This window comes from Microcaecilia unicolor, chromosome 2 (genome assembly GCF_901765095.1).
Source record: "Microcaecilia unicolor chromosome 2, aMicUni1.1, whole genome shotgun sequence".
NCBI lineage: Eukaryota > Metazoa > Chordata > Amphibia > Gymnophiona > Siphonopidae > Microcaecilia > Microcaecilia unicolor.
Window position 1 is genome coordinate 533375386 of NC_044032.1, and position 22172 is coordinate 533397557.

General features: G+C 45.6%; 1 protein-coding gene across 2 annotated transcripts in view; it reads right to left on the reverse strand.

Annotated features, from left to right (window-relative positions):
* ARAP2 (ArfGAP with RhoGAP domain, ankyrin repeat and PH domain 2) overlaps positions 1–22172 on the reverse strand; it is a 508912-nt gene that overhangs the window by 37702 nt on the left and 449038 nt on the right. For both annotated transcript variants that reach the window (XM_030191273.1, XM_030191272.1), the window contains exons 28-30: positions 9386–9468; positions 7266–7301; positions 2870–2933 (exon numbers count right to left, since the gene is read on the reverse strand). In XM_030191273.1, the coding sequence (XP_030047133.1) occupies positions 2870–2933; positions 7266–7301; positions 9386–9468 (183 nt within the window). The remainder of the gene's footprint in view (positions 1–2869; positions 2934–7265; positions 7302–9385; positions 9469–22172) is intronic.

A 22172-nucleotide genomic window follows, 5' to 3' on the forward strand; every position in this document is an offset into this window, starting at 1 on the left:
GTACGAGAGTAGGTGCCTATGCACCTTAGTAAAAGGGCACCTAGGTTTTTCTTCTTTAAAACATCCGATTTAAATCTATTTTTGAGGGTTCTTGTCTTTTTTTCGGGCCAGAGTATAGAATAAGTTACCTCTGAATCTGACGTTTGCGCCTTCCTATTTCTCTTTTAGGAAAATGTTAAAAATGTATTTGTTTTAACAACAACTCTGACTCATTTCTAATGATTTTTGTTTTTAATCTTAATTCTGTTCTATCTTGTTATGTTTTTATAATAATAATTATTATTGTTTTATAATTGTGAATTCCTCCTCATTGTTGGAGTTTTGTTTTCTTATATTGTAAACCGCTGTGAATCCTTTTGGAAAACTAGTGGTACATAAAACTCCAATAGTATAGTATAGCACCTAGTTTGAAAAGGGGCAGAGCATGGGTGGGGTATAGGTGGGGCTCCCAATGGAAGTCTGCGCTCTGCTGATAAATTACTGCTGGATGTGCCTTCTTTCAAAGTCATTAGGTTAAACACTTATCACTCCTTCATCCTTTATTTTGGAGGGGCGATATTATGGAATGCTCTACCAGTGGAAATTAGCAAAATTAGTTCTGCTGCACAATTCGGAAAAAACTTGAAAGCTTTTCTTTTTGTTAAAGATTTTGTAGTTTTGCCTGAAATTTTAGTACTTTGTTAGTTTTAAAAGTTTTTTTATTAATGTTAGTGAGTACTGTTTGTCTAGTAATTAACATGTAAAATTTTATGTTTGTAACAGTTGTAACCTGCCTAGAATCGTTGGATACAGTGGGATAGAAATGTTTTAAATAAACACATGTAACTTGCAGAATACTGTAAGTTATGAACATTCCTGCTACACTTAGGTGCTTACACTTACACCAGCTCTGTGGTTGACGTAAGTGTAAGTGCTTAAATATTAGGCGTGCCGATGCTGGGTTACTCTAGTATTCTTATAACAATACCTAAGTACCCAGGTTCCTTTATCGAATAGACTTCTACTGTATGTCCTTGGGGAGACTAAATGGAGGTGCCCTGTTACAGAATTGCCCACTGAGGGGGAATTCTATAGGTTGCCTAATTTTAGCCAACAAAAATGCACATAGATGCCAATATTCTGGTCATTTATTTATTGGTATTTATATCCCACATTATCCAAAATAAGATTATGCGAACACATGCGTGCATAAATGAACAGTTTCTGGCTAGATCATATTCTGTAAGGGGTCTTTTTACAAAGGTATGCTAGTATTTTTAGCTTGCACTAAAAATAAGCATGCGCTAAACGCTAGAGAAGCTCATATATTCCTATGGGCATCTTCAGCATTTAGCACACACACTAAAAACGCTAACGCACCTTTGTAAAAGACTCCCTTAGTAAGCACTTAGATGTGATAGCATATATTTTGTAGGTGGGCAAAGTTTGGGCAGTGCACGGTATTTTGTAATCTAGGTGCGCATATTTACATCAGCTCTATGCAGTGCTTTTTTTCTAGGAAAAAAAGATGCTGGTACTCATACGGAACCAATGTTAGACTACTCATGGTTACACACTCACAATAACCACACTACCTGTTACCATCACAGAGCATAGAAAAAAGCTCTATATTAACAAAATAACTTTACAATGCTGGATATACCCAGCAAAAAGTGTTGCAGTTAAATCATTTAGCCTAGAAAATGAAGACCCTGTACATTGGAACATGACGGTGTTAAATGTAAACACATATTAAGCATCCACAGAAGTCTTCCTCACACAGTAGTGGGCGCAGATCAAACTAGGACGTTTCCCCTAGAACTCACCATTCAAAATAAATACCTGATTCTGGTGTCGTCTCAATAACAGCACAAGCAATAAAGCTAAGGCGAGCTCATTCCGCAGAACACAGATGATGCACAAAAAACAGCAAAGTGAACGATGGTGGGCAGAAGATCTTTATTCAATGAAAATGATCCAACATAGACCGTGTTTCGGCTCTAAGGATGGATCGTGTTTCGGCTCTAAGATCTCTGTCAGGGGTCTGCAGTTTCAAACAATACAATGTAACATTCATACTTCTTTTTTTAAATGTTGACAGGAGAAGACATTTGGGGATTGTGTTGTTCCAACTCTATGTTCTTATTGGTTACTGATATATGGACGTTACATTGTATTGTTTGAAACTGCAGATACCAAACTTCCATCGTATTTGACGCCCTTGTAGTCTTTTTAAAGACTCTGTGTTCTTATTGGTTACTATTATATGGCTGTTACATTGTAATGTTTGAAACTGAAGATCCCTGATGCAGGCCTTAGAGCCAAAACATGGTCCATGTCAAGTGATGTCCACTGAATAAAGATCTTCTGCCCACCATCGTTCGATTTGCTGTTTTTGGTGCATCTCAATAACAGCAATATTAAAGAACCTTACAAAAGTCACTCAGGACCAAGAGAATCAATTTACCACTCCATAAAAGTACCAACTTACAAAACTCAAGTTTTGGAATTTGTGTATATGCATATTTTATAAACAACTTGGGTAAAACATGGTTTGGTTCATACTGTGCCCCAAATTTACCTTGAACATGCCTACACCTACTTCAGGTAAAAATACACACCTTATCATTGAGTGCACTTTTATGTGTGTGAGAATTTTATAAGAGGCAATTGAAGTGTGTGTCCTGTTACATTTGCATGAAAAAGCCTTGCTAACATTACACCCTCTGAATTTAATCAGTCCAATACTATCCATAGAATTTTTGAAAATACACAGATATGCAAATTATACATTTGCCAACCATCAGTTAACTCATAGCTTGCTTTGAATATTGGTCTGAATGGGTTTTAGTGAATAAAATGTAAATTACTGCATTTTCTTAATTTTTACCTGTGCCCACAGAATGCTTACAACCCATTCCATTTGTATTTCCTGCACATCGCAACACAGATGCCTATAAAAACAAAATATTATCATGATATATATGTAAGGAAACATATCACTTCAGTTACATAATACACCATCATTTTGTTTTGAGTAAAATGATAATGAATACACTAAACATAACAGACTGTTTAATCAGTCATGTATGGCTTATATCTTTAACAAAGCAAAACATGGCCAATTAGTTTGACACATGCAAAATGTTCATGTACAGGGCCAGTGCAAGGTACTAGAAGCCCTATGCAACCTTCTGCCCCCTTCAATCAACTTCCCAGCCCCCACCCCAAAATTTAGATAATTAAATACAAAAATAGTGATTATCTCAACACTAACCCTCCCGCAACTATCCTGTAAAAATGCATAACTGGACATCACATTTTTCTTGGTATTAAACAGTGTTAAGTATTAATGCATGCCTAACATGGGAAGAAAGGCTTACCGCAAAATGCGCTAAAGTGTTTTGCAGTAATTTGCTAGTTGGTGCATGCTAATTACGCACTATTTATTGGGGGGGGAGGGGAAATGTCATGGGCAGGGAATGGGTATGGGAACATTATCTAGCTAGCACATTTACATTAGCGCATACGAACTGGATAACACAGAGTTAATGCGAGCACTTACCCCCGGATTCTATATCGCTAATTAGCATTGAAAGCAGCATTTAACAAGCAATAAGCACTAATTGGTAATAATTAGAATTTACACGCCCAACTCACTAAGCATATTCTGTAATGAACTGTGCCTAAATTCTAATGTGTGCAGTTGGAAAAGGGCATGGCTATGATTGGTGAAATGGGCATTTCATGGGCATAATTATAGAATATGGCCCAGTGACATAAATCTACATGCATGGATTTACACCACGTTTTCTTTGGTGTAAATGGAGGTGCATAGTTTTAGGCATTGAGTTATCAATTAAGCATATTCTATACACTGTGCCTAAATCTAGACACCGCATATCTAATATAATAAAACGCACCGTGAACGTTCTAATGAGGACAACGTTCTGTGAAGCCCTGAAGCCATCTGACGTCACTGAAGCTGTAGGGTTCGTGGATTCGTGGTGTGAAGCCTTCAAGCCAGCCAGCCGTCTCTGCCCCGCCCTCGCGAAAAAAACAAACAAATCGGGAAGCGAAACGTCAGGGAAGGAGGCGGCGCTCCCGACGTCTAGCCTTCCCTTCGCTGTGTTCCGCCTTCAAAACAAGGCGGAACACAGCGAAGGGAAAGCTAGACGTCGGGAGCGCCGCCTCCTTCCCTGACGCTTCGCTGCACGAACCGCCACGGAGGTAAAGTTAAAAGAATAAAAAAAAAAAAAAGGGATGCATGGATGCGAAGGGGTGGGGGGGCATGGATGCGAGGCATGGATGCGAAGGGGGGGGGGGGGGGGGGGAAGAAGAGGGCGGGCCAGGCTGGGACATGGGAGAGAGTAGCATGGATGCGAGGGGGGGGTCATGGAAGGGCGAGAGGGGACTTGCTGGAAAAGGATGAATGGAGGCGGCAGGGGACAGAGGAGCATGGATGGGTATGGATTAGGAGGACAGGGCACAGGGAGAGAGGGGAATTACTGGAAATGGATGAATGGAGGGGGCAGGGGACAGAGGAGCATGGATGGGCATGGATTGGGAGGGCAGGACTCAGGGAGAGAGGGAAATTGCTGGATAGGGAAAAATGGAGGGGCCAGGTGACAGATGAGCATGGATGGGCATGGATTGGAAGGGCAGGACTCAGGGAGAGGGGAATTGCTGGATAGGGATGAATGGAGGGGACAGATGGGCATGGATGGATATGGATTGCAGAGCAGGCCTCAGGCAGAGAGGGGAAATGCTGGATAGGGAAAAATGGAGGGGCCAGGTGACAGAGGAGCATGGATGGGCATGGATTGGAAGGGCAGGACTCAGGGAGAGGGGAATTGCTGGATAGGGATGAATGGAGGGGACAGATGGGCATGGATGGATATGGATTGCAGAGCAGGCCTCAGGCAGAGAGGGGAAATGCTGGATAGGGAAAAATGGAGGGGCCAGGTGACAGAGGAGCATGGATGGGCATGGATTGGAAGGGCAGGACTCAGGGAGAGGGGAATTGCTGCATAGGGATGAATGGAGGGGACAGATGGGCATGGATGGATATGGATTGCAGAGCAGGCCTCAGGCAGAGAGGGGAAATGCTGGATAGGGAAAAATGGAGGGGCCAGGTGACAGATGAGCATGGATGGGCATGGATTGGAAGGGCAGGAGTCAGGGAGAGGGGAATTGCTGGATAGGGATGAATGGAGGGGACAGATGGGCATGGATGGATATGGATTGCAGAGCAGGCCTCAGGCAGAGAGGGGAAATGCTGGATAGGGAAAATGGAGGGGCCAGGTGACAGAGGAGCATGGATGGGCATGGATTGGAAGGGCAGGACTCAGGGAGAGGGGAATTGCTGCATAGGGATGAATGGAGGGGACAGATGGGCATGGATGGATATGGATTGCAGGGCAGGCCTCAGGCAGAGAGGGGAAATGCTGGATAGGGATGAATGGAGGGGGCAGGTGACAGACAAACATGGATGGCCATGGATTGGGAGGGCAGGGCTCAGGGACAGAGGGGAATTGCTGGAAAAGGATGAATGGAGGGGGCAGGGGACAGATGGCCATGGATTGGGAGGGCACGGCTCACACTCTCTCTCTCATATACAATGTCTTTCTGACTCTCACTCTCACACACTCTGTCTCACACTGTATCACATTCACTCTCTATGTGCCACACAGTCACTCACACACTCGCTTGGTGTCATACACACACTCTCGCAGAGAATCTGTGTCTCACACACACTCTCTCTCTTGCCCACACACACACACTCTCTCTCACACTGTGTCTCACATACACACTTGCACACACTCTCATTCTCACACACACTCTCTCACAAACACACTCACACCCAGACTCACTCTCTCTCTCACACACTCACACTTTCACTCTGACTCTCAAACAGTCACTCTCACATACACTCTCCCAAACATACACACTCCAAGGAAAACCTTGCTAGCGCCCGTTTCATTTGTGTCAGAAACGGGCCTTTTTTACTAGTAGAATATATTTAGGCAGAAATGTTTACCATGCAGGTTTTTAGGTGCCTTATATAGAATCTGGCCCTTAGTGCCTCCTAAATAGAAGGTGGTAAAGTGCTAAAGTTCCTCGAGCTAACGGAAAATAAAATCCATAACATACAGCTGCAGCAAATCTGGGCTTAACATGAGGGAAAGTCTCATGTTCGTATGCACTAAGCCCAGATTTTGCTGCAGCTTAGTAAAAAAGGACCCATAATTAGCTTAACACAGTAGTAAATTTCTGTTTAGCATTCATTGTTTTGTGCTCTGAGTTTATTTCCTATGCAGCAAAGTTTTAGCACACAAAAGATCTGTGCTAATTGGAAAGCAACTCAATTTGCTAATCATAGTGCAATAAGCATGACTTACTTACAATAGAACAAATTGAGCTAAAGTTTAGTGTGCTTTATTTTTACTTTCCCATTTGTTCTAAATTGTTACATCACTCCCAGAAATGAAGTTTTAACTTCCAATTTACTTCAATGGAAATCAACAAGAAGCTAAAAATTTGGCCACTAAAGACTGAACATCCCCATGATGGTGATTCCTGGAGATGGAATTTCCAAGCTGGGACCCCACAGATCCTATATCCCCAAACACAAGTCCTCCAGGTCCCAGGAAAGCCAAAGCCCCTTAGATAAGAAAACCCACATCTGGAACTCCTGAGCAGGCAGATCCTGCTCTGTGACCAGTAAGCCAGATAGACCTCCAAAACAGAGAGACCCTGAGATAGATTAACCCTATCTTAGGACCCACTAAATTAGGAAGACCCTGCTCTGGGTCTCCTAAACCAAAGGGACCCAGCTTAGAACCCTGAAACAGAAGCATCTTATCCTGGGATCCCTGGACCAGAAGTATTCTGTCCTAGGAACTCTGAATCAGAGGAAATCTAACTAGGCAACCTCCAAGCCAATAAGGCTCTCTCAACCAGTGGAAACAAGGCAGATAGGCCCTGCCTTGGGACCCCAAAGTCAAAGAGACCCTAGCCCTGGACCCATGAATAACCAGGGTACTTTCATGGGACCCATATGCCAAAGATATTCTGGCATGGATAAACTACATCAGGACCTTCAACCAGGTTCAATGAAGTAGAGGACTCCCAAGGCAGAGCTCAGAGTAATGTGGCTGGTTACACTTGATCCACCTCAAGTAAGTTTTTTGTTTGCAGCATGAGGGACTAAGGTCCATATTAACCCATTTATTAAGCTCTGAAATTTAGCAAACAAGATGCCAATATATTGTAGCTCTACTTACCATTGGTACTTTTCAGAATAAACTGTAAATCCCCAGCTGCAGGAAACAATTAAAAAAAACATTAGAAAGAACATCTCTTTAAGCCAAGAAGTTACTAAACTGCAGTAAAATATTGCATTTTACAGCAGCAAAGTTTACCATGCGAGCCAATAATCAGCAGTACTTCAAAGTGCTAAGGATGGAATGGAGTTATATTTACAGAAAAAAAAAGTTGACAACATGGTTGTTTTCTTTGTTTTAGCTAATTTGCATGGTTAAACTGTGGGATTAATTTATAATTTAATTTATTTAATTTAACATGCACATTCTTAAACCACTTAACTGTGAGAAGCTCAAGGCAGTTAACAATAGAAACAATGTAGTTAAATTACAGACTCATCATAAAATCAATTCAATGAGGATTTCCGAGACAAGAGAATTCAGTACAAATACAGTATGATTGGTTTACCATAGAAAAATATAGGTATTACTGTGTTAGGGGTCCTTTTACTAAGCCGCGTAGGCACCTATGCGTGCCTAATGTGAGCCAAATTGGAGTTACCGCCCGGTTACCGCATAGCCCTTGTGGTAATTTCAATTTTTGTGCGTGTCCACTACGTGCGTCTGAAAAATATTTTTTATTTTCTGATGCGCGTAGACCATTACCGCCCAGTTACCATGCGAGACCTTACCTCTAGGTCAATGGCTCGTGTTATGGTCTCAGACCCAAAATGGACTTGCGACAATTTTCATTTTGCCGCATGTCCATTTTCAGGAAAAAATTTTAAAAGGCATTTTTTGTAGGTGCGCTAAAAAATAATTCTGTGTGCGCCCAAAACATGCGTCTACACTACTGCAGGCCATTTTTAAGCACACCTTAGGAAAAGGACCCTTAATGAGGTGAATAAATGACAACTATCTCTTTTCTTTGGATTTTTAAAAATGCATTCTGTTTTTAACTTACTTATAAAATCTGTTTTGAACTCTACTGTGCAAAAATTAAATTTGGATTAACCCTAGAACAACGTTAGGGGTCCTTTTACTAAGGTGTGCTGAACAATGACCTGCAGTAGTGTAAATGTGTGTTTTGGGTGTGTGCAGAATCATTTTTCAGCGCACCTGCAAAAAAAATGCCTTTTTTACATTTTTACCGAAAATGGACGTGCAGCAAAATGAAAATTGCCGTAAGTCCATTTTGGGTCTGAGACCTTACCGCAAGCCATTGACCTAGAGGTAAACTCTCACGCAGTAATCGGGCAGTAATGACCTACGCGCGCCAAATGCCACTTGGCGTGCGTAGATGACGCGCACCAGAAAATAAAAAATATTTTTCGGGCACGCAACAAAAATGAAGTTACCGCAAGGGCCATGCAGTAACCATGCACTAAGTCCATTTTGGCACACGTTGGGCGTGCGTAGATGTTTACACGGCTTAATAAAAGTGCCCCTTAGTTCTTGAAGATTAATCACTGGAGCTTTATGGGATATGGGTGTTGTCTCTGTCTAGAACTAGTGCTGCTGTCATCACCACCTCTACCTCCATTCAATGAGGTAATTTTGCAACAGGTTGCCTAGGCTGGAATTCAAGCAGCCAGGGTTATCCATGGCTTGAAGCAAGCCTAAATGCTGATGTAGAAATTTTTTGTTTTGTTTGTGCATTGTCATTGAGAAATATGGAACACATATAAGTTGAAAGCCCGCCCAGGCCACGTCCATAATACACCTCATAAAATTTCTGAATGTATTCACTTTTACATATCAAGATATCCTTTAATAAAATTGATATTTATGTGTGTAAGTTGATCATGTATAAGCAGTGATGGAAATGATACATGCAATGGCTACCAAGACTGCCATGGGAGGTTCTGGCAACCATTTTGTGATTGGAACCAGCACAGACAGCCATTGTGATGGAGCAGCAGCACAGGGCAGAAATGAGTGCAGTTTGTTCCTGTCCCTGAAGATGCCATTAGACCAGGCCTAGGGAGGGATGGGGGGAAGTTGCGGGAGGGAGTGATCGTGAGGGGAGAAGGAGCATTTCAGTTAAACCAAACCTGGATTTTGGTCTGGTTTTGGTGCTGAATCTGAATCCAAAACTGAAATTTGGTCAGCCTCTCATGCAAATGATGCTGAAGATATACCTTGTTGGTGGCTTCATTTTTTTCTTCACTCCAGTGTAAACTTTCAGTGAACTGACAGGCAAGGCTTTCTCAGGTTTATTACTCTGGAAAGGAATAGATGTTTCAAAATATTGCATTAGAAATGATATTTACTACATATACTGAGGATTGAGAGGCAGATTTTAGAAAGGACATACAAATTGGAATTGAGACATCCAGGTCAGGAAGTCTCAATTTCTGCTAGTCATTTAGAACAGGATCTGATGTAGAGCCTATTCTAAAATACATTTACATGTTGGTTATGCGCAGCAGGAACATCCATTTTAAAATCCTAAATGTCTAAAATGTCAAGAAGTAAATATGGCCACATAAACATTTCTGTACCCATATATACATGTTTATCTTATGAAACAGCATCATAAATATTTATATGGCAGAAAAAAAACATTTATGTCAGCCATTTTAGAAACATACAGGTCAATATTCAAAGCGATTTATAACCAGTCAAAAAACAGCTCCTGGCCAGTTAAATCTCTACTGCGGGGCTATCGGCTGATATTCAGTGACACTTAACCAGTTAGCGACGCTGAATATTACTACAGACTGCTAAACTAACAATCGGCTATTTTGTGGGTGGTCTTGGGGGTGGGGGAGTTGGCACTTACACAGGTAAGTGCCGATATTCAGCACTTAACCGCCTAAGGGGTTCTTTTACTAAGGTGCACTGAAAAATGGCCTGTGGTAGTGAAGGCTCGTGTTTTGGGTGCATGCAGATCTATTTTTCAGCACGCTTACAAAAAATGCCTTTTTAAATTTTTGTCGAAAATGGACATGTGGCAAAATCAAAATTGGTGCGCATCCATTTTGGGTTTGAGACCTTCCCGCCAGCCACTGACTTAGCGTAAGGTCTCACGCATTAACCGTGTGGTAATTTACGCATGTAGAATGATGATTACCGCCCGGTTTCTGTCACACACCAGAAAATAAAATTTATTTTTTGTCATGCATTGCGGACACGCGTCAAAAATGAAATTACCGCAAGGTCATTGACTCCTAACGTGGAACCTTGCATTACATAGCTATAGTTCGGGTTCCTCTTTCCCACATGCATCACTATGCACTTGCGCACATTAAACGTCATCTGCCATTTAGATGCTCACAGGCATATTTTCAAAGCACTTAGCCTTCCAAGAGTTCTTTTAAAGCATTTTAAAAGTATAACTTCATTATTGAATTCAGGTCTTGCTCGAAGACCAGGGAAACCAACAAAGTAGAACGGGTTTGAATTTCAGTTAAAGATTGCTCCAAAAATGCAGTCAAATTTTGTAATCCGGAAGCTTGTTGCACTTGATTCACTGATTTTCTCTTTTCCTCCACCTTCCTTTTTTGCGGTACAGGGTATGATACATACCTGTAGCAGTTGTTCTCCGAGGACAGCAGGCTGATTGTTCTCACGACTGGGTTGACGTCCGCGGCAGCCCCCACCAACCGGAAGAAGCTTCGCGGGACGGTCGGCACGCAGGCCACGCCCACCGCGCATGCGCGGCCGCCTTCCCGCCCGTGCGCGACCGCTCCCGCCAGTTGAATGACAAGCAATAAAATATGAAACACACAACTCCAAAGGGGAGGAGGGAGGGTAGGTGAGAACAATCAGCCTGCTGTCCTCGGAGAACAACTGCTACAGGTATGTATCATACCCTTTCTCCGAGGACAAGCAGGCTGCTTGTTCTCACGACTGGGGTATCCCTAGCTCTCAGGCTCACTCAAAACAATAACCCAGGTCAATTGAACCTCGCAACGGCGAGGGTACAACAGAAATTGACCTACGAAGAACAACTAACTGAGAGTGCAGCCTGACCAGAATAAATTCGGGTCCTGGAGGGTGGAGTTGGATTTACACCCCAAACAGATTCTGCAGCACCGACTGCCCGAACCGACTGTCGCGTCAGGTATCCTGCTGGAGGCAGTAATGTGATGTGAATGTGTGGACAGATGACCACGTCGCAGCCTTGCAAATCTCTTCAATAGTGGCTGACTTCAAGTGGGCCACCGACGCTGCCATGGCTCTGACACTATGAGCCGTGACATGACCCTCAAGAGCCAGCCCAGCCTGGGCGTAAGTGAAGGAAATGCAATCTGCTAGCCAATTGGAGATGGTGCGTTTCCCGACAGCGACCCCTAGCCTGTTAGGGTCGAAAGAAATAAACAATTGGGCGGACTGTCTGTTGGGCTGTGTCCGCTCCAAGTAGAAGGCCAATGCTCTCTTGCAGTCCAATGTGTGCAACTGACGTTCAGCAGGGCGGGTATGCGGCCTGGGGAAGAATGTTGGCAAGACAATTGACTGGTTAAGATGGAACTCCGACACCACCTTCGGCAGGAACTTTGGGTGAGTGCGGAGCACTACTCTGTTGTGATGAAATTTAGTATATGGAGCATGAGCTACTAGGGCTTGAAGCTCACTGACCCTACGAGCTGAAGTAACTGCCACCAAGAAAATGACCTTCCAGGTCAAGTACTTCAGATGGCAGGTATTCAGTGGCTCAAAAGGAGGTTTCATCAGCTGGGTGAGGACGACGTTGAGATCCCATGACACAGTAGGAGGCTTGATAGGGGGCTTTGACAAAAGCAAGCCTCTCATGAATCGAACGACTAAAGGCTCTCCAGAGATGGCTTTACCTTCCACACGATAATGGTAAGCACTAATCGCACTAAGGTGATTCCTTACTGAGTTGGTCTTGAGGCCAGACTCTGATAAGTGCAGAAGGTATTCAAGCAGGTTCTGTGCAGGGCAAGAACGAGGTTCTAGGGCCTTGCTCTCACACCAAACGACAAACCTCCTCCACTTGAAAAAGTAACTCTTTTTAGTGGAATCCTTCCTAGAGGCAAGCAAGACCCGGGAGACACCCTCAGACAGACCCAACGCAGCGAAGTCTACGCCCTCAACATCCAGGCCGTGAGAGCCAGGGATTGAAGGTTGGGGTGCAGCAACGCTCCGTCGTTCTGCGAAATGAGAGTCGGAAAGCACTCCAATCTCCACGGTTCTTCGGAGGACAACTCCAGAAGAAGAGGGAACCAGATCTGACGGGGCCAAAAGGGCGCTATCAGAATCATGGTGCCGCGGTCTTGCTTGAGCTTCAGTAAGGTCTTCCCCACCAAAGGTATGGAAGGATAAGCATACAGGAGGCCGGTCCCCCAATGAAGGAGAAAGGCATCTGACGCTAGCCTGCCGTGTGTCTGAAGTCTGGAACAGAACAGAGGCAGCTTGTGGTTGGTCTGAGAGGCGAAAAGATCCACCGAGGGGGTGCCCCACTCTCGGAAGATCTTGCGTACCACTCTGGAATGGAGCGACAACTCGTGCGGTTGCATGACTCTGCTCAGTCTGTCGGCCAGACTGTTGTTTACGCCTGCCAGGTACGTGGCTTGGAGAAGCATGCCGAACCGACACGCCCAACGCCACATACCGACGGCTTCCTGACACAGGGGGCGAGATCCGGTGCCCCCCTGCTTGTTGACGTAATACATTGCAACCTGATTGTCTGTCCGAATTTGGATAATTTGGCAGGACAGCCGATCTCTGAAAGCCTTCAGTGCGTTCCAGATCGCTCGGAGCTCCAGGAGGTTGATCCGCAGATCCTTTTCCTGGAGGGACCACAGACCCTGGGTGTGAAGCCCATCGACATGGGCTCCCCACCCCAGGCGAGATGCATCCGTCGTCAGCACTTTCGTGGGCTGCGGAATTTGGAATGGACGTCCCAGGGTCAAATTGGTCCGTATGGTCCACCAGAGCAGTGAAGTGCGGCAACTGGTGGAGAGGCGGATGACATCCTCTAGATTCCCGGTGGCTTGGAACCACTGGGAAGCTAGGGTCCATTGAGCAGATCTCATGTGAAGACGAGCCATGGGAGTCACATGAACTGTGGAGGCCATATGACCCAGAAGTCTCAACATCTGCCGAGCTGTGATCTGCTGAGACGCTCTGGTCTGCGAAGCCAGGGCCAAGAGATTGGTGGCCCTCGCTTCGGGAAGGTAGGCCTGAGCCGTCTGGGAATTCAGCAGCGCTCCTATGAATTCCAGAGACTGAGTTGGCTGGAGATGGGACTTTGGGTAATTTATCACAAACCCCAGCAGCTCCAGAAGTTGAATAGTGCACTGCATGGACCGGAGGGCTCCTGCCTCCGAGGTGTTCTTGACCAGCCAATCGTCGAGATATGGGAACACGTGCACTCCCAGCTTGCGTAGGTAGGCCGCTACCACCACGAGGCACTTGGTAAACACTCGTGGGGCAGAGGCGAGCCCAAATGGCAGCACACAATACTGAAAGTGGCGTGCGCCCAGGCGGAATCTGAGATACTGTCTGTGAGCTGGCAGTATCGGTATGTGAGTATATGCGTCCTTTAAATCCAGGGAACATAGCCAATCGTTTTTCTGAATCATTGGCAGAAGGGTGCCCAAGGAAAGCATCCTGAACTTTTCTTTGACCAGGAATTTGTTCAGGCCTCTCAGGTCTAGGATGGGACGCATCCCCCCAGTTTTCTTTTCCACAAGGAAGTACCTGGAATAGAATCCCTGCCCTTCCTGCCCGGGTGGTACGGGCTCGACCGCATTGGCGCTGAGAAGGGCGGAGAGTTCCTCTGCAAGTACCCGCTTGTGATGGGAGCTGAAAGACTGAGCTCCCGGAGGACAATTTGGAGGCAGGGAGGCCAAATTCAGGGCGTATCCGTACCGCACTATTTGGAGAACCCACTGGTCGGAGGTTATGAGAGGCCACCTTTGGTGAAAGAATTTTAACCTCCCTCCGACCGGCAGGTCGTCCGGTACGGACACTTGTAGGGCGGCTATGTTCCCATGGATCCAGTCAAAAGCCCGTCCCCGGCTTTTGCTGTGGAGGCGCATGGGGCTGCTTAGGCGCACGCTGTTGACGGGAACGAGCACGCTGGGGCTGTCCCTGTGCCTGACGAGGCCTTCGGGCCGGCTGGTTGTACCTACGCTTCGCAAAAGAATAGGGTGCAGCCTGCCGAGCCCGGGTGCTGAAGGCGCCCGGTGGGAGAGCTTGTCGAGAGCGGTTTCCCGCTGATGCAGTTGGTCAACCATCTGCTCGACCTTCTCGCCAAAAATATTATCCCCCCGGCAAGGGACGTCAGCCAGTCTCTGCTGGGTGCGGTTGTCCAGGTCAGAGGCACGCAGCCATGAGAGCCTGCGCATCACTATACCTTGGGCCGCAGCACGAGATGCCACGTCACAGGTGTCAAAAATCCCCCTGGACAGGAACTTTCTGCACGCCTTCAGCTGCCTGACCACCTCCTGATAAGGCCTGGACTGCTCCGGCGGGAGCTTATCGACCAGGTCCGCCAGCTGTTGCACATTGGTCCGCATGTGGATGCTCATATAGAGCAGGTAAGATTGGATGCGGGTCACGAGCATGGAGGATTGGTAGGCCTTCCTCCCAAATGAGTCCAGAGTGCGAGACTCCCGCCCCGGGGGCGCCGAGGCGGTATCCCTCGAACTCCGTGCCCTCTTGAGAGCAGAATCCACGACCGCTGAGTCATGGGGCAACTGGGGCCGCATGAGCTCTGGGTCAGAGTGGATCCTGTACTGGGACTCTGCTTTCTTGGGAATGGTGGGGTTAGTTAGTGGTCGCACCCAGTTCCGAAGCAGCGTCTCCTTCAGGACATTGTGCAGCGGTACCGTGGAGGACTCTCTAGGTGGTGATGGATAGTCGAGGACCTCGAGCATCTCGGCCCTCGGCTCTTCCACAGAGACCACGGGAAAGGGAATGCTTATAGACATATCCCGCACAAAGGAGGCAAAGGAGAGACTCTCAGGAGGTGAGAGCTTCCTCTCCGGTGACGGCGTGGGGTCCGAGGGAAGGCCCGTAGACTCCTCTGAGGAGAAATATCTCGGGTCCTCCTCTTCCCCCCACGAGTCCTCATCCTCGGTATCGGACATTAGCTCATGTAGCTGAGTCCGGTACCGGGCCCGGCTCGACGTCGAGGCACCAAGGTCTCGGTGTCGTCGAGCGGTGGACTCCCGCGCCGGCGGGGACGGAGCTCCCTCCATCGACGTCGACGGGGACTCCACCTGCGTGGCGGTCGAGACCGGCACCGCAAGCGGCGGCGGTGTCGACAGCCCCGGCGCCGGGCTAGAGCTCGCCGGCGCCACAATCATCGGCGCCGGGGGCGCAAGCACCCCCGACGCCGGCACAGCCTGGCGCATCAGCCCTTCCAGGATCCCCGGAAGGATGGCTCTGAGGCACTCGTCCAGGCCCGCTGCCGGGAAAGGCGGTGGGGCCGGTAAGGGTGTCGGTGCCAGAAGCTGCTGGGGGCCAGGAGACGGCACCGAGGTGCCGGAACCCCGACGCGTCGGTACCTCCACCACCGACGGAGATCTCTCCTCTCTGCGATGACGCTTCGGCGTCGACTCCTCTTCAGGGTGTACCGAGGGCTCCCGGTGACGGCGCTTCTTATCTTTTTTCCGGTGCACGTCACCGGCGCCGGAGGGCATGGAGGAGGAGGAGGTCGATCCCCCTCGGTCTCGAGGTACCGGGTCCGACAGGGTTCGGTCCCGTGGCTCACGAGTTGAGGGAGTGACTGGGGCCGACTGCCCACGCGGCCTCTCAACCCCACTCTCACCGGCGGACCGGCGGGCCGACGGGACCTGTTCTCCTGGGGTCGCTGCCATCGGTGCCGATGTCTCGGGCATCGATACCGGTACCGAAGAACCGGCCTTCGATACCGATGCCGTCGAGGTCGACGTCGAGGGGCCGGCACAAGTTCCAAAAAGACGGTCCCGCAGAACTTGCCTCGCAACCTGAGTCCGTTTCCGGAGACCGAGACACAAAGCGCACGACTTGAGATTGTGCTCCGGCCCGAGGCACTGGAGGCACCAAGCGTGGGTGTCGGTCTGCGAGATCGGCCGGCCGCAGCGACCACACTTTTTAAATCCACTCGGGACCTTCGAGGACATCGACGGAAAAATCGCGTCGGCGAAGTCAAAGTCGGCAATGGTGGCTAAAATCACACCACGAAAAAATCAACCGACCGAGCGGCCACTAGGTCGCAACGTGGCGTCCCCGCTAGAAAGCGAGGGAAAAAGGGGAGCGCGTGCTCCACACGCGCAAAAAATTTCTTTTTTTTTTTTTTCTAAACAATACAAACAAAATCAGAGGAAACCAAACGGGAATCCAAGCGACGATCCGCGTAAACACGGTCGAAAATCCGGCGGCTGAACCGAGAGAGAGGCAAACGCACCACTCTCTCAGTCGCGGAAAAAAAGTAACTGGCGGGAGCGGTCGCGCACGGGCGGGAAGGCGGCCGCGCATGCGCGGTGGGCGTGGCCTGCGTGCCGACCGTCCCGCGAAGCTTCTTCCGGTTGGTGGGGGCTGCCGCGGACGTCAACCCAGTCGTGAGAACAAGCAGCCTGCTTGTCCTCGGAGAATGGAAGATAGTATATTTTATTTATCAGGGGGATATGGTCAGAGGAGTAATTGAGAACATCAGACAAATATTTTTTAAACAGTTCAAGGGCGCTCAGTTCTACCATTTTAGGAAAATTAAATATTCAAAGATTGAGCCGCCTGTTAAAATTTTCAATCTGATCAATTTTATTATGAATAATAATTTTGTCTTTAATCAGGCACTCAGTTGTAGCTTTTAGTGAACTTATTTCTTGTTGAAAAAATGTTTTCTATCAGTATCTTGCTTAATTTTGTCTATAGAATCCGTCAAGAGATCAACTTTAGTCACCAAGGTAGCAGTATCCGAAGCAGCTTTTGTAATAGTGTTATTCAAATGCTGTAACATTATCCAAATGCTTCCAAGGATTACGTCCGTGGGAGCTACCAGCTCCTGTTGTAAATCATCTCCAAGCTTTCCGGGTGAGGCGCCATCTGTTAAGGATTCTTCAGCACCCTCTTCGGACACTTCCGAAAACTCTGCCTCACCTCTAGTGCTTGCTGGACATGGAGGAGGGTTGAGATCTGGCGAGGAAAGTGTTGTTATTAGCCCCAAGGGAGTCGTCACTCCTCCGCACGCTCCCACTGCAGGGCTCCTCTTTTCCTTCTCCCATGGGATGCTCATAGCGAAATTATCGAGGGTCGACTGGTCTAATTGGGTGGTTCCTGCCACGGGTGGTAAGCTTTTAACCACCCCTTTCCTTTTTGTATGCGGCATCTATAATCGCTGAAAATTGTTTTAATTTGAAAAAGAAAGGAAAATACAGAAAGCCTCGATGCACGCTAACAAGCAACCCCGCCAGTTCACTTTTCAATTCTATCAGTACTTTGGGATGAATACCATCCGGTCCAGGAGATTTGCTACTCTTCAATTTGTCAAATTGCCCCATTACATCCTCTAGGTTTATAGAGATTTCATTCAGTTTCTCCAACTCATCAGCTTCGAATACCATTTTACTATGTGTTTTTGCCTCCAACGCAATATTGTGTTCAAAGTCCCTCTATGCCTTCCATATCAGCTCTTTGCACTTGACTTGACATTCCTTAAGCTGTTTCTTACTATTTTCAGTCGATTCCTTCTTCCATTTTCTGAATGATTTTCTTTTTGCTCTAATAGCTTCCTTCACCTCACTTTTTAACCAGAATACCTGATGTGGCCATGTTTCACCCTCAGGCTGCATCAGAAGAAAACACATCATGGAATCAATGATGTATTCAAGGATCAAATTATCCAAAAATTCTCTAACAGGTGATACTCAGAAAGCAAATCACTAAGCAGTCCTTTTACTAATCTGAGGTTAAAAGTGGTCTTAGCCTGCCCTTGGACAGGGTTTTCCCACATGCTAAAGGCCATTATTTTTGTATTAATAGCCATGCGCTACTGATGCCAATAGTGCACAGCCATTATTAAAAAAATTAGTGCATGTGCACTTATCGGCAGTAAGGGCTCATGTGCTATTCCTGCGCTAACCAGTTAGCATGCAGTAATGTAGCAGTACTAATTGATTACTATAGGAATGACCACTCCCCGTCCCCCAGATATGCCCCCTCAAAAATGGTTATTTTTAGTGCATGATTATTATTTATTGGAAATTAATAACCACCTTTATGAAGTTAGCTTGGGCACAACTGGCACTTACCGCAGGATGTCTAAGCCTATCCAATGGTAGGCCATTTTAAATTGCGTTAGGTGCATGTTAGCTCCTAGTACAGCTTAGTAAAAGGACCCTAAACTTGATGCTGCAAGTTCTTAGAGATAACAATTTATGGTGTTTTTCTTTTTGACTATCACCTATTATGGTTTTTTGGATTTTGATCACTGAATACATCTCTGATGTATTTCATCTCTGACGCAGCCTGGGGGCCAAACGTAGCCACATCAGGTATTTCATTCATATTAATACATTCTGAATTTGACCTTCAAATAATTTCCATAGCTACTTTCTTCTGTACATGTTTGATTTGGAATACATCCCTGCAACATTCTGGGTACATTTTAAAGCAATAGTATAGAGCCTGATTAAATATCTTTCAGAATTCACTACCACAGGAAACAAGGTGTCAAGAGAATTATCTTTCCTTAAGAAAGATGTCAAAATCTTTCGTTTCATAGATTCCTGTTACAATCAAATTAGGAAATGATGTCAATGAAAGGTATATTAATTATTTCTTATGGATTTATTTATTTTAAAAACATTGTATACCACCTAAAACCTAGTCAGTATACAACCTAGGATTGTATGCCACATTTAACTATTATATGCTAATGTGGGATATAATGTTCAATAAATGTAAATATCTTTCAGAAAACAGATTTTTAGTTTAACTGAAACATAATAGAGCCTCTTACTTTTAAAGTTCTTTCTACAGACACCATTAGTGGCATTTAGGAAGAACAATAACAAATACCCTATCTTGTGAAAATTGAATCTTGTAACACCTAGAAAGCAAAGGTTAGGACAATTTACACTAAGCCTCTCTTAAGGTCTTGCCAAGGTGCTAATTAAAGATATGGTGCTTTAATTTATTCTTACAGACCTGCAAATTTCAACCTTTAGCACTCAATAATTAAATGTTACATTTGATAAGATAGATAATTGTTCTTCTCTGCTTCATTTTATATAAGATAGTTTGTAACCTTTTTTTTTTAAAGATGCATGATTTCCTCATGAATGCTTTGGTGTTTTCAGATAATATATATTAGGTTTTCTTCACTGAGGGGCCCTTTTACTATGGTAAAAGGGGCCCTGCGCTAGCAGCAGTGGCCGTTTTTGCCACGCGCTAAGGCCCTTCTTAGTGCAGTGGGTAAAAAGCCTGAAAAAAGAAATGGCCATTTCAGGTGCAGCACTTACCACCACTCACTAAGGTAGCGGTAAAGGCTCCCGTGCTAACCTGGCAGTAACTGGGCAGCACACGGTGCTGCCAATTACTGCTGGGTAACCCACTGTGGTATTATTTTTCTGAGATTTCCAGTAGCGCTAGAAATGCCATGTACTGGGGGTGGAAATACCGCTGGAGGTCACGTTAGGCCTGTGGTAGTTCCAATTTTCCACATGGCAATCCTTTAGTAACAGAGCCCCTGAATGAGCACTGCCATCCATACATTATTTTCTACAAAAAATGTCTTTTAACAATTATCAACATATTAAGTATGAGCTTGTGAATATTTTTCATGTATATTTCCTTTTCTTTCGTTATAGTTTTACATTGTGTTCAGTTTCATTTTTTTTTCCAAAATAAATCACTGTATAGGTTTCTCTTCTCATGTCCTGATCCTGCCCCTTTCCCCCCCCCCATATCTTAAAATATATCATTTTACTGCATCTGTGCTGTGGGGAGGCTGTACTTAAAAAAAAAAAACATGTTTGTCTTGGGAGCAGTCTCCAACTTGGTTATTTTTGTGCATTTTGGAAGCCAAGTTTGTGAGCAGAACACGGAATGTTCCCCTGAGGCAGCAAGCAGCGAAACAGGGATTCCCTGTTGGGATGTTTGCACAGAACCGTCTGTTTGTGCTACAGTGTTGAGAGACAGCAACAACAGAGTAACATAGAGGCATATTTTCAAAGCACTTTGGGAGGCTAAGTTCCATAGGTTTCTATGGAACTTTGGGAGGCTAAGAGCTTTGAAAATATGCCTAATAGTAACATAGTAGATGACGGCAGAAAAAAAGACCTGCACGGTCCATCCAGTCTGCCCAACAAGACAACTCATGTGTGATACTTTTTGTGTATACCCTACTTTGATTTGTACCTGTGCTCTTCAGGGCACAGACCGTATAAGTCTGCACAGCACTATCCCCGCCTCCCAACCACCAGTCCCGCCTCCCAACCACCGGTTGTTCATCGTAATATAATCATACTTCTGCTTATGAACTGTTTACTGTTGTTCTGCTGAGGAATGTGACTGGTTTAAGAAACACTGTCTATTTTGTAAACTGTTTGAATTGAGTGGCGGAGTTTTTAAAAAAAATTCTTTACCTGTGATGTATCGATTCGCTTTATTTTTTCCAGAAATGTTTGAAGTGGAATATAGCAAGGATCACTGAGGTATTTTCTCCACCTTTTTTTTATTTGGGTATTATGCAAAGTTACCTAGTTTTCATATTCTTCTTGAGAAACAGATATAATTTTTGATTTTCAAATGATAGCAATGAACCTCACATCTAAGCCAGGATATGTGGAGTATGATGTCAGTCTCTCAAATTTACTGCTAAAACTTGCCATAGTATTTGCAGTGTGCCAGAAAGAGCTTCCCGATAGAGTTCATAAGATGTAACATGGAAAGAAAGTTCTCTCTTTTTTTTCAAGTTTGTGGTACCCAAAAGAATGGGAAATATTTCTGTATCTTTCTACCCTATTTTCTTGGTACTTAGAGAAGATCCTTAAGTGATTCACTGAGTAATTGCTTGGGACCAACACATCTATAATCAATGACATTCTGGTCTTTCTATGTATGTAGGTACATGTTTATACGTGTAAAAAAACCCAAACTTTTAAACATTCATTTTCCTATCTTAGGGGTCCTTTTACAGAGGTGCGCTGAAAAATGGTTTGTGGTAGTGTAGGCGCGGGTCTTGGGCGTGTGCAGATCCATTTTTCAGCGCGCCTACAATAAATGCCCCTTTTTTTTGCCAAAAATGGACGTGCGGCAAAATCAAATTGGCCACGCGTCCATTTTGGGTTTGAGTCTTTACTGCCAGCCATAGACCTAGCGGTAAAGAATTTGGGCGGTAATGACCTACACGTGCCAGATGCCACTTGCAGCACGTCCACTACACAGGCCAGAAAATAAAAAACATTTTTTCAGACGCGAGTATCGGATGCATGCCAAAATTGAAATTACTGCAAGGGTTACGCGGTAACCGGGTGGTAACTCCAATTTGGCATGCATTGGGGCGAACACAGGCGCCTATGCGGCTTAATAAAAGGGGCCCTTAAATACTTAAAACACCTTTGCAACATAAGTGAAAGTTCATTCTGCTGCACTTATTACAACAGGAGAAGCAGCTATTTTTACTGCCTCTAAAAACAAGCCACAGACAAAAGTTATGTTGCTTAGGGCCCCTTTTACCAAGCTGCGGCAAAAAGGCGCCTGCACTGGCGTCAGCACATGTTTTTCACAGGCACTGAGGCCCCCATTGACCGCAGCAGGTAAAAAGAAAGTCTCTCTTTCCTTAAGTAATTGGCTGTGCAGCAAGTAAAGCACTTGCCGAGTGGCCATTTGGGGGGGGGGGGGGGGGATCCCTTATCATCAACCCATTCAGGTGGCAGTAAAGGCTCCTGTGCTAATCTAGCATGCAGCACTGCCCAATCACCTCCGGGTACACTCTGGTGCTACAAAAACTTTTTTTTTGTAAGA